This window comes from Pelophylax lessonae (assembly GCF_965119305.1).
Source record: "Pelophylax lessonae genome assembly, chromosome: 3".
NCBI lineage: Eukaryota > Metazoa > Chordata > Amphibia > Anura > Ranidae > Pelophylax > Pelophylax lessonae.
In genome coordinates this window covers 637,018,274-637,035,750 of record NC_138770.1, presented here as the reverse complement: position 1 = coordinate 637,035,750, position 17,477 = coordinate 637,018,274, and the positions used below count along the sequence as shown (strand labels likewise).

General features: G+C 46.3%; 1 protein-coding gene across 1 annotated transcript in view; it reads right to left on the bottom strand.

Annotated features, from left to right (window-relative positions):
• Positions 1-14,898, bottom strand: part of DYNC2LI1 (dynein cytoplasmic 2 light intermediate chain 1) — a 103,192-nt gene extending 88,294 nt beyond the window's left edge. Inside the window, exons 1-3 of the mRNA XM_082249842.1 lie at positions 14,760-14,898; positions 9,586-9,703; positions 1,077-1,111 (exon numbers count right to left, since the gene is read on the bottom strand). Coding sequence (XP_082105968.1) covers positions 1,077-1,111; positions 9,586-9,703; positions 14,760-14,773 — 167 coding nt within the window. The 5' untranslated portion in view covers positions 14,774-14,898. The remainder of the gene's footprint in view (positions 1-1,076; positions 1,112-9,585; positions 9,704-14,759) is intronic.
• Between the last annotated feature and the right edge of the window lie 2,579 nt (positions 14,899-17,477).

Below are 17,477 nucleotides of genomic sequence, written 5' to 3'. Positions count from 1 at the left end.
GATGGAGTCTGCAAAAGACCTGAGACTGGGACAGAGATTGACAATGATCCAAAACATAAAGCAAAATCTACAATGGAATGGTTCACAAATAAACATATCCAGGTGTTAGAATGGCCAAGTCAAAGCCCAGACCTGAATCCAATCGAGAATCTGTGGAAAGAACTGAAAACTGCTGTTCACAAACACTCTCCATCCAACCTCACTGAGCTCAAACTGTTTTGCAAGGAGGAATGGGCAAAAATTTCAGTCTCTCGATGAGCAAAACTGATAGAGACATACCCCAAGCGACTTACAGCTGTAATCGCAGCAAAAGGTGGCGCTACAAAGTATTAACTTAAGGGGGCTGAATAATTTTGCACGCCCAATTTTTCAGTTTTTTATTTGTTAACAAAGTTTGAAATATCCAATAAATTTCGTTCCACTTCATGATTGTGTCCCACTGGTTGTTGATTCTTCACAAAAAATGACTGTTTTATATCTTTATGTGTGATGCCTGAAATGTGGCAAAAGGTCGCAAAGTTCAAGGGGGCCGAATACTTTTGCAAGGCACTGTATGTTCTCTTTAAAGGAGTTGTAAAGTCAGAAGGTTTTTTTTATCTTAATGCATTCTATGCATTAAGATAAAAAGCCTTCTGTGCGCAGCAGCCCCCCTCAGCCCCTCTAATACCTGAGCCCCATCTCTGTCCAGCGATGTCCACGAGTGTCTCGGCCGACCGAGACTCTCCCTCCTGATTGGTTGAGACACAGCAGCGGCGCCATCGGCTCCTGCTAATGTCAATCAAAGTCAGTCAGCTAATCAGGAGATGGGGGGAGCGCAGCTCCGTGTCTGAACTGACACAGGGAGCTGTGACTCGGCTCGAGTGCCCCCATAGCAAGCTGCTAGCGGGGGGGGGGGGGCACTCACCAGGAGGGAGGGGCCAGGAGCACAGAAGAGGGACCCAAGAAGAGGAGGATCCGGGCTGCTCTGTGCAAAATCACCGCACAGAGGAGGTAAAAAACATGTTTTTTTTATTGAAAAAAAGGAGACTTTACAATCATTTTACGAACTAAACATAAAAAAGTATATTAAATGCTACCTGTCAATGCATCGAAGAATAATTGTTGTCTTTCCCTAGAATAGAAACATAAGATTAGTTATAATAATGCAGGGATGCAGTACAGAATATAGTGGCAAGGAAATAGATATTGTATTCATACATACAGTAGATTTGGAATTAGTTTAGGACTCTTGGCCTGCTGCTTTTTTTGTAAGTTAGATGAAGCACACAAAAAGTCCTGTTTGTTATTTTCTTTACACTTGATTAAAGCGGTTGTATACCCCACTTTTATATTTCTACCTACATGTAAGCCTATGATAGGGTTTACATTTAATTAAATGAATATCTCCTAAACCTGCACGGTTGAGGAGATATTCACCCTGCATGAAGCCGCGCATGCGCTCTGAAAGTCCGGTGCACCGTGCCCGTGCCGGAACTTCAGAGCTTCTTGCCGGAACTAAGGGCTTCCACTCTGGGAGAAAGGACGGGAGAAGATGTCAGCCCTGTCAGCGGTGACCAGGTGCCACTGGGATGACTTTTTTCTAAGGTAAGTATTTCATGATGTGCTAGTATGTGATGCATAGTATGTGATGCATAGTATGCGATGCATAGTATGTGATGCATAGTATGTGATGCATAGTATGCGATGCATAGTATGCAATGCATAGTATGCAATGCATAGTAGCATATTATGCCTTTATCTTGCAGGTTTCTGTTTTCCAGCGGGTTTACAACCGCTTTAAATATTTTCTGCAAAGTAAATTATTATTTTTTTCTGACCGCCCTATAGCACTTTTACTGCTACAGGGCAGCAGCTGTGCGCAGGATCATGTATAAATAGGTGACCCCGGACTTCCACCTGCAGGGGGGGGGGGGTGTGCGCGCCATTGGTGGGCTGCTTCTGCTGTGATAATTCACAGCAGAAGCCGATCTGTAAGTCCAGGGGACTCGATGTCCTCCGGGACTAGAATTAATCTCTTCCCTAAGTGAAAGCACCACACTGTGTACAAAAAACACCAGCTAGGCACACAGTTAACCCCTTGTTCACTCTAGAGGTTAACCCCTTTTCAGCCAGTGTCATTAGTACAGTGACAGTGCATATTTTTAGCACTGATCACTGTATTAGTGTCACTGGTTCCCACAAAGTATCAAAAGTATCAGTTAGGGTTCGAACGTCAGGAATAAGTCGCTGATCGCCGCCATTAGTAGTATAAAAAAATAAAATAAATAAAAATAAAATAAAAACATTGATAAATATATCCCATAGTTTGTAGACGCTATAACGTTCGTGTAAACCAACCAAATTACGCTCATTGGGATTTTTTTTAAGAAAAACATGTAGCCCAATATATTTTGCCCTAAACTTATGAGGAAATTAGATTTTTTACATTTTTTATTGGATGTGTTTTATTACAGAAAGTAAAAAATGTTTTTTTTTTTTTTATTGGATGTGTTTTATAGCAGAAAGTAAAAAATATTAAGCGGACGTCATATGACGGCGGCAGGATAATGCGCTCTGCGTGCCCCCTGGGGGCATGCAGAGCGCCGATCAGTGCTGCAGTGTTTCAGTCTGACACACCGCATCTCCGATCTCGGTAAAGAGCCTACTGACGTAGGCTCTTTACCATGTGACCAGCTGTGTCCAATCACAGCTGGTCACATAGTAAATAGGAAGAGCCATTGATCGGCTTTCCTCAGTTCGTGCCTGACAGGCACAAGTAGAGGAGAGCCGATCTGCGGCTCTCCTGACGGTGGGGGTCTGCACTGGTAATCAGAGCATTGATTACCAGTGCAGACCCTTGGGGGGTGCCACTAGAACCACCAGGGATGCCCACCCATGACCCCAGGGATGCCCACCATGGCCACCAGGGATGGCAATCAGGGCTCAGGGAGCCCGCCAGTGCCCTTCCCATCAGTGCTGCCCGCCAGTGCCCTCCCCATCAGTGCCATCTATCAGTGCTGCCCACCAGTGCATATTATTGCCCACGAGTGCCGCCCATCAGTGACGCCCATCAGTGCCGGCTATCAGTACCCATCAGTGCCACCTATCAGTGCCGCCTATCAGTACCCATCAGTGCCACCTATCAGTGCCCACCAATGCTGCATATCAGTGCTACCTATCAGTGCCACATATCAGTACCCATCAGTGCTGCATATCAGTGCTGCCTATCAGTGCCACATATCAGTACCCATCAGTGCTGCATATCAGTGCTGCCTATCAGTGCCACATATCAGTACCCATCAGTGCTGCATATCAGTGCTGCCTATCAGTGCCACATATTAGTGCCACCCCATCAGTGCCTCTTTATCAGTGTACGTCAGTGCGGCCTCATCAGTGCAGGAAAAAAACGTATCTATTTACAAAATGTTATAACATAAACAAAAAACTTTTTTTTTTTTTCAAACTTTTCGGTCTTTCTTTATTTGTTTAGCAAAAAAGAAAAAAGCTTGTGGTGATCAAATACCACCAAAAGAAAGCTCTCTTTGTGGGGAAAAATTCAAGTTAGACTTACCGGTAACTTGTTTTCCAATAGTCTTTCAGGACAGCACCTTAGAGAGATGGCTCCTCCCTCTCCTCATCAGGAAACACCCCATCCACCAGATTTTAAAAGGAGGCTTCTCCCACCATTCATCAGTTTGTAGAAGAGTACCTCCGGCCCATGCTGGAACACATAAACAGATATGGTTAATCACAGCAATACATTTTATACAATAGGGCGGGATCCTCCTGCTGTCCTGAAAGACTATTGGAAAACAAGTTACCGGTAAGTCTAACTTGAATTTTCCCTAAAACGTCTTTCAGGACAGCACCTTAGAGAGGATTATCGAGACTTACTCAATTTAGGGAGGGACCACAGCTTGCAGGACCTTTCTGCCAAAAGCCTGATCTTCAGCTGCCAAAAGGTCCAACCTATAGTGTCTTGCAAATGTAAAGTAGCTTGACCACGTAGCCGCTTTGCAGATTTGATCTGGAGTGGCACCAGCTTTCTCTGCCCATGTAGTGGCTAACGCTCTAGTAGAGTGAGCTCTGATCCCCTGCGGGGGAGACAATTTCATTTGGGAGTAAGCCTCTGAAATAGCGGATCTGAGCCATCTGGCTATTGATCCTTTTGATGCCTGGCGACCTTTTTTGTTGCCAGAGAAAAGAACAAAAAGAGAGTTTGATGATGTAAACTCTTTAGTAACCTCCAAGTAGTGTATAAGAACCCTTCTTACATCTAGGTAGTGAAAGCTTTCTTCCTTATCTCCTGATGGATTAGGGCAGAAGGTAGGTAACACAATTTCTTGTGAGCGGTTTCTCGTTGAAGCTACTTTTGGGAGAAACCCTGGATCCGTCTTGAGAATTATCCTGTCTGGATATATGGACAAGAAAGGTTCGATAGCTGATAAAGCATGTAATTCACTGATTCTTCTTGCTGATGTTATTGCCACCAAGAAGACCGTCTTGAGGGTAAGGTTTTTTAGTGTAACCGTTTCTAGTGGTTCAAAAGGTTCCTTTGTGAAGGCCTGAAGGACCACCGACAAGTCCCATTTGGGGAAGCTTCTGACAGGCACTGGTCTGGAGCGGGTAAGGGCCCTGAAGAATCTGATGATTAAAGATTCTGAAGAAATGGGCCTTTCCAAGAATACCCCCAGGGCTGTAACTTGTACCTTGAGGGTACTTACTGCCAAACCTTTTCCTGCGCCCTCCTGTAGGAACTCCAAAATTGAAGTAATACTGTTCAATTTTTGATCTTTCGATTCACACCAGGTATTATATGTCTTCCAAACTTTTGCATATATATTCCTTGTGACTTTTTTCCCTACTGGAAAGTAGAGTAGCAATTAATGCGTCTGAAAATCCTTTCCTTTTCAGCAGTTGCTCCTCAGATACCAGGCGGTGAGCTTTAGCTTTTCCACTTCTGGATGATAGACTGGACCTTGAAGCAGTAGGTCTTGACGAAGAGGGAGCTGAAAAGCAGGTTTGACTGATAGTTGAAGGACAGTCGAAAACCAAACCCTTTTGGGCCAATAAGGTGTGATCAGGATCACTGAGGCTCTTTCCATTTGGATTTTTCTCAATACCAACGGAATGAGCTGGAAGGGGGGGAAGGCATACCCCAACCTGAACCTCCAGGGATGTGCCAGGGAATCTACTCCCAGAGAGTTGTCGTTTCTGTGGAGTGAGAAGTAAAGTGGAAGTTTTGCGTTTTCTTTCGTTGCAAACAGATCCACCTCTGGCTTTCCCCAAGTCTTGGTTATCAACATAAAGACTTCTGGGTTCAAGCTCCATTCTGCTTCTCGGATCTTCTGCCTGCTTAAATAATCCGCCACACTGTTTAGTGTACCTTTTAGGTGGATTGCTGACAAGGAAAGTAACTGCCTTTCCGCCCATTGCAGAATTTCCGTTGCCAAAAGCTGTAGGGTTTTGCTTCTTGTGCCCCCTTGCTTGTTTAGATATGCCACTGTAGTGGCGTTGTCTGAAAGGACTTGAACATGAGTCCCCTGAAGATTTTGAGAGAAGGCAGTTAGGGCTAGGCCGACTGCCTTTAATTCCTTCCAATTTGAGGATTTTCTTGTCTCGGTCTGAGACCAAACCCCCTGTGCCAGGTTTTGGTTCCAGTGGGCTCCCCACCCCCAACTGCTGGCATCCGTTGTTAACCTCTGGTCTGCCGGGAAGGACCAGGCCAAACCCTGAGACAAGGTTATCCGATTTCTCCACCACCAAAGGGACCTCTTGACCTTGGTGGGGATTTTTACCTTTAAGTCCAAAGTCTCTGGATTGTGATCCCAGATTCTGAGGAGGAAGTATTGGAGTGGTCGAAAATGCAGCCTTGCCCATTGGACAGCTGGAATTGATGCAGTCAGGTTTCCAAGGACTGACATGATCTCTCTGATCGACCACCACTGATTTGTTTGTAGCCTTGCTACCAAATTCTGTATTTTGACCTGTTTGTCTTCTGGTAGGAAGATTCTTTGTTCCACAGAGCATAACTGAAACCCTAGGAACTGAACCCGCTGAGCCGGTGTGAGATTCGATTTCTTGATGTTCACTATCCATCCCAGAGCTTCTAGATGACCTCTTGCCTTGTGCAGGTCCTCTTGAAGTTTTTCCTTTGACGGGGCAAAGAAAAGCAGGTCGTCCAGGTAAGGCACCACAGAGATTCCCTGAAGGCGGAGGGGAGCTAGACACTCTGCCATTACCTTCGTAAAAATACGAGGGGAGGATGATAGCCCGAAAGGGAGTGCTTTGAATTGGATATGGAGCATTTCCTTTCCCAGATTTACTGCCAACCTTAGGAATCTCTGTGAGCGAGGGGCAATAGGGATATGTAGGTAAGCATCCCTTAAGTCGATTGATGCCATGAAGCATCCTTTTGTTAACAGGGTTCTGACTGTAAGAATTGAATCCATTCGAAACTTTTTGTACAGAACTGACCTGTTTAATGGTTTCAGATTCAGTATAAGACGAAAATCCCCCAATGGTTTCTTTATCAAAAATATGTGGGAATAAAATCCCTGATGTTGTTCCTCCACTGGAACTGGACAGACAACTCCCTGTCGCCTCAGGTCCTTTAACAGGTCCATCATAGCCAGGGCTTTTTCTGCATCTCTTGGGAGGTTTGTGACAAAGAACCTTTCGGGTGGCGTCTCTGAAAACTCTATGTTGTAGCCTTGGGACAGCATATCCAGAATGTATTGATTTTCTGTTATGGCTGCCCAATAGGGGAGGAATTCCCTCAATCTTCCTCCCACCGGCAATGTCTTGTCATTGTGTTTTGTTGGTTGACACAGGAGGATGGAAGAGAACACCTCCTTTCCCTTTGGGTTTTTGTGTCGACCAGTTTCTTCTCTTCTCCTGGGGTCTGCTATTTTGCTGAGCTTTTTGAGGTCGAAAAAGCTTCTTTGCTGCCTGTTTCTTCTTCACAGGAAAAGACTTCTTTTTGTCTGCTGTTCTATCTAGAACAGAGTCTAGCCCAGGCCCGAATAGTAGATCCCCTTGAAAAGGAAGTCCACACAGCTTATTTTTAGAAGCTGTATCTCCAGGCCATGTCTTTAACCAAAGAGCCCTTCTGGCTGAGTTGGATAAAGCTGCAGATCTTGCTGTCATCTTCACTGACTCTGCTGAAGCGTCAGCAATGAAGGCTATGGCCGTGGAGAGCGTGGAAAAGGAATCCAAAATTTCCTGTTTAGGTGAGTCTGCTGTGATGTGTGCTTTTAGCTGGCTAAGCCAGTATTCCAGATTCCTGGACACACAGGTTACTGCCATGGCATGTTTCAGACTCCCCATGATGGATTGCCAGGATCTCTTAAGTTGCTGGTCCATCTTCTTATCCATGGGATCCCTCAGGATTCCCATGTCTTCAAATGCTAGGTCTGTTGACCTAGAAACCTGGGAGAAGGCTGCATCAATCTTTGGCATCTTATTCCAGGGAGCTCCTGGGTCTTCATCAAAAGGAAATCGCCTTTTAAAGGCTTTAGGGAAGAAGGTTTTCTTTTCCGGATCAGACCACTCATGTTTTATTGCATCTGAGATGGTCTGATGCACTGGGAAGATACGGCCCTTAGGCTCTTCCAAACCTGCATACATTTTGTCATGTAGGGACAGTTCCTTCTTTTCCTCCTCTAGACCCAGGGTGATGTAAACTGCCCTCAGGAGACCATCCACTTGCTCTAAGGATAGTTTGTATTTAGTGGGCCTGCTTTGTGCCCCTCCCTCCTCTTCTTCCTCTGAATCCTCCTTGGAATGTGAGGGGGAATTATCTCCTTGGGTGGAAGGAACCCCTTCTGTCCCCACCGAAGGAACCAATTGTGAACCCTGAGAGGACAGTGAGGCTGATGGCTGACTCAGGGCAGGGTCCTGTAGGGATGACCGAAAAGATTGGATGGTAGCATCCAATTCCTTCCTCACAGATGCGACTAAATCGCCACAAACTGCAGATGCTTCTTCTTTTACTAGTGCATCAATACATCCCTGGCAAAGTGTCTTTTTCCAACTTTCCGACAACTTTGCTTTGCATGAAGGACACTTTCTCTTGAAAACAGTTTCAGAGCTTTTAGCCTGGAAGACATGAATGGGAAAACATACACATGCTTCTTAAAAGTCAGCCTGATTCTCAGGGCCACCAAAGGTGCACAGAAAGACATTTAAAGGAAGTCCCATGTGCCCTGACAGGCCCCCAGCCACCGGGGGGGAAGTAAAAGGGATGGAGAGAGACCCCACAGTAAGATAGGCCATATAAAGACACCCCTTACCTGGGCCTTACTGGTGCCTGTGCCTGTCCCACTCGCTGAAGAAGCTTCCATCGCTTGGCAGCGGTATCACCCGTGGCTTCGGTACCGGTTCCGGAGACCAAAGCGCACCTGCACTGGACCGGATCCGGAATAAGGCACCAGCTTGCTCCTCCCTTCTTCCTCTGCGTCCGGCGGGAAATGACGCCATACGCCCCCTGCAGAACGCTGCCCTTTCCGGAACCTCACTTCCGGTCCGGACGAGCGTCACTCGATCCGGAGAAATGGCGGCAAATTTGAAAAAAAGGCGGCGGAAACCTAAGAAAAAACATTCCGCTCCTCCAAGATGCCTTCCCAGGGCTGTGCTCTGCGGGGTCTTGACTCAGCCTAGAGCACTGAAGAGGAAGAAGGAGCCCATGCACTGCAGTCGGTCGCGTGAATGGGAGAAGCAATCGTCTCCAAAAAGGGTAGGTGGACGTAGGAAGCCCGGTCTCTCAGGATAGCACCTTAAGAGCCCAGCTCCCCACAGAGGTGTTCCTCGGCCGGAGGAAACACAAAAAACTGATGAATGGTGGGAGAAGCCTCCTTTTAAAATCTGGTGGATGGGGTGTTTCCTGATGAGGAGAGGGAGGAGCCATCTCTCTAAGGTGCTGTCCTGAAAGACGTTTTAGGGAAAAATGACATAAATTTGGTTCAGGTACAGTGTTGCATGACCGCGCAATTGTCATTCAAAATGCAACAGCGCTAAAAGCTATAAATTGGCCTGGGCGGGAAGTGGGAAAAGTGCCCGGTATTGAAGTGGTTAAACATGATGTAATTATCAATGTTAGATGAAAATTTACTTTGCAAATTGAACATGATGTACTCCTTTAGTAAATCAACACTAGAGTGTACTGTTCTAGTACAAGTAAAACCCAACTGCTTCCCTTTTCTGTCCACAAATAAACACAAAAAAATGAGAGCTTAAAGGAGAAGTAAAGCCAAAGCTCAGCTGACATCACAGAGCTGGTCCAGGCTCGGGCAAGACCTACTCACATGCCTGGACCAGCACCCGGCTCAGGCTCTCAGCAAGCCGCTGAGAGCCTGAGCCGGCCTCTCCCCGCCGCTCCCTTCTCCTCCCTGCCCCTCCACAGCGGTGACTGACAGTCAGCAGCTCTCTGCTCAGGGAGCTGTGAGAACCAAGCGATCGGTGGTGACTGATCACTCCGATTCTCATACTTCTCTTTTAATGAAAACCCAGAAGCAGTTCTAACACTCCTGAGGGTCATGTAAAAGTAACATAAAATCTATATAAACTGTACAGGCTTGGAACAGAAGAGTTATGAAATTGCTTTACCCCACTTTTGTTGCCTATAAAGAACACGGATCTCTCCGAATCAGCAGATGCTTCACCGTCATCTTCAGAATTTTCCTTCCTCTGTACCTCTGCTACTGCAAGGTCCCAAAGATTGTCACTGAAAAAAAAAAGCTTTAAGTTTAATAGAAATCATGTCTTGATATTTTTAAAGACGAAAGCAAAAAAAGAAAAATTGCAGATAACATTTTTGTTTAAAAAAATTCTGAAATATTAAAAATAATTGACAATACATATACACATATAGCACCCCCCACACACACACACACACATCCTCTTGCTCTATGATTAAGCTCCACTAGGGGGAGAAATGCATCAGCAGATCTGGGTGGGGTATGCTGGTATTTTTTTTTTTTAATATTAGTTTATGCTGTAATTCTACTTTAAGGAAGGAATTAAAGAGGTAATAAACCCAAAAGCAAACACTTATTATATTGCAGGTTACCAATTCTTAGATGTGATAGCTGCATTTGTTTTATTTTTTAGGCTTTCTTTCCATTTTTTTTTTTTCACTCTGATCTGACCATTAAGTCTGTTGTTTTTCAAAAGACTGAGCTAATGAGTTATGACACCAGCCTTTTGATGATTAGACAGTTTGGTTGGGAGCAAAAGCAACTGTGACAGTTATCATTCACCCCATGCCTTTAAAGGAGAAGTCCAGGCAAAACATAACTAACGCTAAACCTGCTCTGTGCCACATTCTAACCCTAATCTATCTAACCATGTAAAGCAAAAATCGCTGTACTTACCTATTCTGCTGCCGAATTGGTCCGGTCCAACGCTGAACTGTCAGGGTGCAGGAGAGGCACTCAACAACAGAAGCCCCATAGTGAGTCTATGGGTGACGTCACTTCCCATTCATTTCCCAGACGTTGTCAGTCCTCTCCTGCACAGAGCTCCTGTTACTGGAGACCGGACCGCATCGGGTGTAGAATAGGTAAGTACAGCGATTTTTTTACATGGTTAGAGAGATTTGGGTTAGAATGTGGCACAGAGCAGGTTTAGTTAGGTTTTGCCTGGATGTGTTTAATTCCACTTTAGAGTGGTTGTAAACCCTCACATATACCCAGTGAAGTGGCTGGCCTCAGGTGATAAAGAGATGAAATAAATCCTTTTATACAAGTTGTACCTGTTTATCTGCAGTTGTATCTTCTCCACATCCATCCAAAGAATTTATAAAAGCTTCAAAATTTCCAAAACGTATAAATTGTGTCTCAGCTGTCAGAAAAAAGGGGGCAGAGAGCTAAAATGACACAATGAAGAGCTCAGTGAGGAGAGCCCTGAGAGCTGATTGGAGGGAAAGGGACACACCCCCTTCACACAGCACACAGGAACAGAGCTGAGGCTGACAATCACAGACTGCGTGTTGGAGATCCCTCCCCGTCACCATCTTTCTCTTGGTGTCAGGAAAACTTGTCAAAAATGATTCATGCTGATAGCAGAGGAACAGAGCAGCAGACAAAAACTACACTTAGCGCTCCTAATTGAGACAAGTACACTATAGAGCAGGGGTCTCCAGACTTTTCAAACAAAGGGCCAGGTTATTGTCCTTCACACTTTAGGAGGGCCGGATTGTGGCCAGCGGGGGGTAGAAAATGTCGCAGGCCCGGCATCAGTGAGAATAATAATGGCCTCATGGTGGGTGGCCAATAGGAGGAGTAGTAGTGCCTCTATTAGTAGGAGGAATAGTATTCCATCATAGGTATTGGTGGAAGAAATAATGCCCTATTGTTGGTTTTAAGTGGGAGGAATAGAGCCTCATATCAGTGGGAGGCATAGTGCCCCAAGGGCCAGATAAAGGCTAACAAAGGGCCCTCGGACTGCAGTTTGGAGACCCCTGCTATAAAGGGATATGCTTTGTTCATATTTCATGTCTGTGGTTCACAAACACTTTAAATCTTTTTGAATCTAGTCTATATTATAGGTTCGAATTCACAATTGTAACACACTGGGATATCTATTCGTATCTATTTATTTTTTAGTCTGATTGACAGGTTTTTTTAAGGTGGTGTGTGAGGTCTCCGCCCATTTTCTATCTACCTGTGGGAGGTGTCCCATGGATTTGTGACCATTTAAAAGGCCATTGACTGTGAGGTTGGTTAAAGTGGCTCTAAAGGCAGAAGGTCATTTATCTTAATGCATTCTATGCCGCAGTTTTACCACCATCCCACTCGCAAATTAACATGGCCAGCAACCATATGAGTACACATCACCAAGGTTGGGGCGCAGTGAGATCTATACAATTTGGTTGGTTTGACAGGCAGTCGTGCTGCCAAATGTGACATGTTCTAGTAGATCAGACCGCACTGCCACTGCATGTGGATGCAATGCGGTGCGACAGGCTGTCGATGCTTAAAACAGTCTTTCAGAAGGTGATATTAAGCCACTTGAAAGGCGATCCAGTGCAGAGCATTTTTCAGAGGGTTTGTGCATACATGCGGTTCCACGATTTTGCTGTAGGCTAGCCCATTTATTCAAATTGGCCACCCTACGAGCGAGAAATGCTCAAAAGGAGTCCCCGACTCATTCAATCACGTCATACTAAAAAACATAGCGCTGTAGCACTAACACGTTTTTGCACACGTTCTCAGATTCTTGGGGGTCCCATTAAGAATTAATTACACTGCTGTGCAGGGCCACGAGAGGGGGTGGGCAGAAGGGAGATTTGCCCTGGGTGTGGAGGCTCTAAGTAAGGAGGGGGCGCAGAGAGCAGATGAGTGCTCTGCTCTCCAGCTACCTGAATGACACTGCTGTCACTTCTGTCATTCAGAACAGAGCACAGTGCAGGTTGCAGGGATTTCTCTCCCCCACCCCTCCAGCTGCAGGACTGGATCTCCTCCGCCTTCCTCCTCTGGCAGTCTCAGGCTTTGGTGTGGGCTGCTAGTGTGGGTGGGATGGAGATGCCACCCGCCTTGCATTGGTCCCCATGGCAGTGACATTTTAACCCATCACCCCCTTCTGCATCTTTAGTAATGTCAGTGAAAAGTAACCCCCCCCCCCCCACATTGGTGGTCATTGGAGGGATTATGTTTCATTGCCACTGACCACCAATGCAGGGGAGGGGGTTAAAAATACTGATACCTGTGCTAGGGGTTTATAATGTGTCCACCGACACCAATGCTGGGGAGTTATTCATGCCTCCTCTAATATAGGGATGCACCGATCCGACTTTTTTTGACCCGATACCGATACCTGGCGTTGTGAAATCGCTGATACCGATACCGGAACTGATCCGGAGCACACAAAGCAAGCGGCTGCAGTACAGAGGAAAGCCGCTGCTTCATGTCTACGGCTCCTCCATTCACAGGCGGAGTGCATCTGATATCACTCCGCCTGGGAGCCGGACCTATACAGGAAGTAGCGGCTCCCATCCCATACTACTACTGCACCTAGTAAGGGACGGCTGAGCCGTTACCAAGCAAAAACCAGATCTGCCAGTGGATCGGTCAATGTTACCGATCCCCCGATCCATCTAAAATGGCCATATCGGAGCTGATATCCGATCCGAATATCGGATCGGTGCATCCCTACTCTAATACCTGTGTTGGGGGTTATTATGGAGTCCACTGACATCAATGCTGGAGAGTTATTAATGTGTCCTCTGATACCTGTGTTGGGGGTTATTATGGGGGTCCGCTGACATCAATGCTGAGGGTTATTAATGTGTCCTCTGATACCTGTGTTGGGGGTTATTATGGGGTCCGCTGACATCAATGCTGAGGGTTATTAATGTGTCCTCTGATACCTGTGTTGGGGGTTATTATGAAGTCCTTTGACATCAATGCTGAGGGTTATTAATGTGTCCTCTGATACCTGTGTTGGGGGTTATTATGGGGTCCGCTGACATCAATGCTAGGGGTTATTAATGCATCCTCTGATACCTGTGTTGGAGGTTATTATGGGGTCCGCTGACATCAATGCTGAGGGTTATTAATGTGTCCTCTGATACCTGTGTTGGGGGTTATTATGGGGTCCGCTGACATCAATGCTAGGGGTTATTAATGTGTCCTCTGATACCTGTATTGGGGGTTATTATGAAGTCCTTTGACATCAATGCTGGGGGTTATTAATGCGTCCTCTGATACCTGTGTTGGGGGTTAATATGGAGTCCACTGAAATCAATGCTGGGGGTTATTAATGTGTCCTCTGATACCTGTGTTGGGGGTTAATATGGAGTCCACTGAAATCAATGCTGGGGGTTATTAATGCATCCTCTGATACCTGTGGTGGGGGTTATTATGGAGTCCACTGACATCAATGCTGGGGGTTATTAATGCGTCCTCTGATACCTGTGGTGGGGGTTATTATGGAGTCCACTGACATCAATGCTGGGGGTTATTAATGCGTCCTCTGATACCTGTGGTGGGGGTTATTATGGGGTCCGCTGACTTCAGTGCTGGGGTTATTAATGCGTCCTCTGATACCTGTGTTGGGGGTTATTATGGAGTCCACTGATATCAATGCTGGGGGTTATTGTGTCCTCTGATACCTGTGTTGGAGGTTATTATGGGGTCCGCTCACATTATTGCTGGAGGTTATTAATGAATCCTCTGATACATGTGCTGGGGGTTATTATGGAGTCCGCTGTCATCAATGCTGGAGGTTATTCTTGCGTCTGGGAAGGGGAGGGGGGGCACAATTTGGCATCAACGCCCTGGGCACGGATTGACCTTGTCCCGCCACTTCCGCAGTGCAATCTGCATACAAGCAGAGCATTTCTTTGTGTTGTGGGAAAGCGCACAAATGTGAATGTAGCCTAACTGGAACACGTGGACGTGAGCCCAACGTATGCGGTGCCAGAATAAATTGCACCACAAGGCGTCAAGGCGTGAATCGCGTATTCCTCTGCGTTGTGTTATTGCATGCATTCCCACAGCGCAATGATGTAAATCAGCCCTATTAGACACATCAACCATGACCTGAGAAGTTTTGAAGCTCACAGCAACCAATCAGAATGCAGCTGCCTGCAGTCCTGTCACATGACTGTCTGCTGTCACCGAATTTGGTGACATGTCCCCCCTCTGACAGCCAGTGATTACAATATCACACTATAATACACTATAGGGGTCACATGTGCACCTTGCTGAGCCAATGAGGTCTCATATTATTGACTACTATAGCCACCCACCAAACCCCCAGTATTATTACCCCAGTACCTGGAGCGAGGCATGCCTTCAGTACCCCTACACTCCGGGATGCGACGGCTGCGAGCGACTCTTCCGTCACCATAGTAACGCCATTGTTCGAACGCATAGAAATGACGTCGGAGGAGCAAAGCATGCCGGGCATTGTAGTTCTCCCGCTTCTGGCTGCTGCGATTGCTCTGTTATGTGCTGCTATCAAAAGGAGAGTAGCGATGCTGCCCTCTAGCGGCTGTTGATAAAAACAGCTTTGAAAGCTGGATGGAGGTTCCACCCAGTCTATGGGGAGAATTCAACAAATCTGGAGTAGCTGTGCATGGCAACCAATCAGCTTCTGTCTTTAATTTTCATAAGGTCAAAGGAAAAAATGTAAGAAAGAAGCTGATTGGTTGCCATGCATAGTGACTCCAGTGTTGATAATGTCCTCACGCTGATCCCTATCCCTGCTCCCTCCTCAGTAGAGATAAGAGAATCCGCCTGGGTTGGATTTGCTGAGGGTTCGCAGAGGGCAAATCCTGTTAATAAATTCTGTCCATTTTAGGGATATAATGATAACTGCTGAAATAAAAAAAATAAAAAAAAAAGCAATAGGTTCCTTTCACACGGTCCGCCTCCGTCGGCGGACTCCGTGCTGCTCAGCGGGGATCGATCCGCCGATCCCCGCTGAGCAGGTGGATGACAGCTCCGTCTCTGCTCTGTGTGCAGAGAGGGAGGTGTCAGATCCCCGCTGTCCTCTATGGGGGAATCGGATGAGAACGGACCGCCTGTCTGTTCTCATCCGATCCGATCCCCTGGACGGATGGAAAATAGGGTTTCCATCTGTCCGGATTTCACAGACAGGATCGGATGCGGGTGTCAGCGGACATGTCTGCACTGACATCCGCTGCCCCATAGGGATGCATGGAGGATCCGATCCGATCCGCCTAAAAAACTTACAGGCGGATCTGATTGGATCGTTCGTGTGAAAGGGGCCATAGGCAGCTTGTAACTACCATGGGGAGCCTGTACCAATGTAATAAAAATAAAATAAAATTAAGGGCTCTTTCACACGGTTCGCCTCCGTAGGCGGATCCGTGTTGCTCAGCAGGGATCGATCCGCGATCCCCGATGAGCTGGTGGATGACAGCTCCGTCTCCGCTTGCAGAGCGGAGAGGGAGGTGTCTCAGCCCCCGCTACCCTCTATGGGGGATCGGATGAGAGCGGACCGCTTGTCCGCTCTCATCAGATCCGATCCGATTACTGAACGGATGGAAAAATAGGGTTTCCATCCGTCCAGATTTCACGCACAGGATCGGATACGGATGGCAGCGGTGTGTCAGCGGAGGTGTCTCCGCTGACACCCGCTGCCCCATAGAGCTGCATGGAGGATCCGATCAGATCCGCCTAAAAAACTGACAGGCGGATCTGATCGGACCGCCCGTGTGAAAGAGCCCTTACGGTCTTTTTTTGTTTCTAGCTCAAAAAATAAAAACTGTAGACATGATCGAATACATCACTCTATTTATGGGGGGGGGGGGGGGGGGGAGGACATCAATATCATTAGATACAACGCTGCACAACTGCGCAATTGTCAGTTAAAGTAACGCAGTGCTGTATTGCAAATAAATGGCCTGGTGATTAGGGGGTAAAACCTTCCGGTCCAGAAGGGGTTAATGCATGTGTATATATAGTTTACAATTTTTTGTAACTTGTTTATATCTACTAATTACATCATTTACAACATGTGCGTGCTGTGACTTTCCCGACCCCGGTGAATCACACAGGTCAGACGCCGGCCTCTGCTCTTCTCACCGTCTGACGTCTGGAGAACAATTTCCAATGATATTTGTCCTACCAGGACTTCTGATTATTCACATCAATGTCTAGTTACCTCTGTACAGGTATGAACAACAACATAAAAAAGAAATTTGTATTGATGCTATATATGCAATATTTCTAATTGTTATGTTCTCATTTTAGAAGATAACCTCGTATCCTAAATATGTTTATGCACCCCTGAAGAAGAAAAGAAAAATAAATTACATTTCGAAACGCGTTGGATTTCTATCTCTTGAATTTCCTGTTAGGTGTTATCAATTGGAAATCTGAGTGTACTAGAGTATATCTAGGAATTGTGTAATAATCATTTTATATTGAGTAATGTATATATATTTTTTATTTTCGTTATAGCAATTAAGATTCTGTATAATTGTAACAGTTGACTCAAAATCACAACTCTTTATGTTTAACCGCTTACGGACCGCCCGCCGCAGATATACTGCTGCATGCAGCGCCTCCTGTGCAAACCGACGTAGGTATACGTCAGTCGCACGCCTACAGCTAGGGGGCGAGCGGGGACTCCAATGCACGGGGCAGGCGGCTCTGATTGCCGCCTGCCACCCGCGATTGCTCCCGCTGAGAGCTGTAAACACAGCTGACCGTTCTTCTCCCTGGAATGATCACAGATCTATACAGGATCACAGGTCTCTGTGTTCATTTCAAAAGCCCATCCTCCATACAGTTAGAAAACACTACCCTAGGCTCACATTTAACCCTTTGATCGCCCCTGGTGTTAACCCCTTCCCTGCCAGTGTCATTATTACAGTAACAGTGCATATTTTTAGCTCTGATTACTATAGTAATGTCACTGGTCCCCCCAAAAGTGTCAAAAATGTCAGTTAGGGGGTCCGATCTGTCCGTCGCAATGTCGCAGTCCCGCTAAAAATCTCAGTTCGCCGCCATTACTAGTAAAAA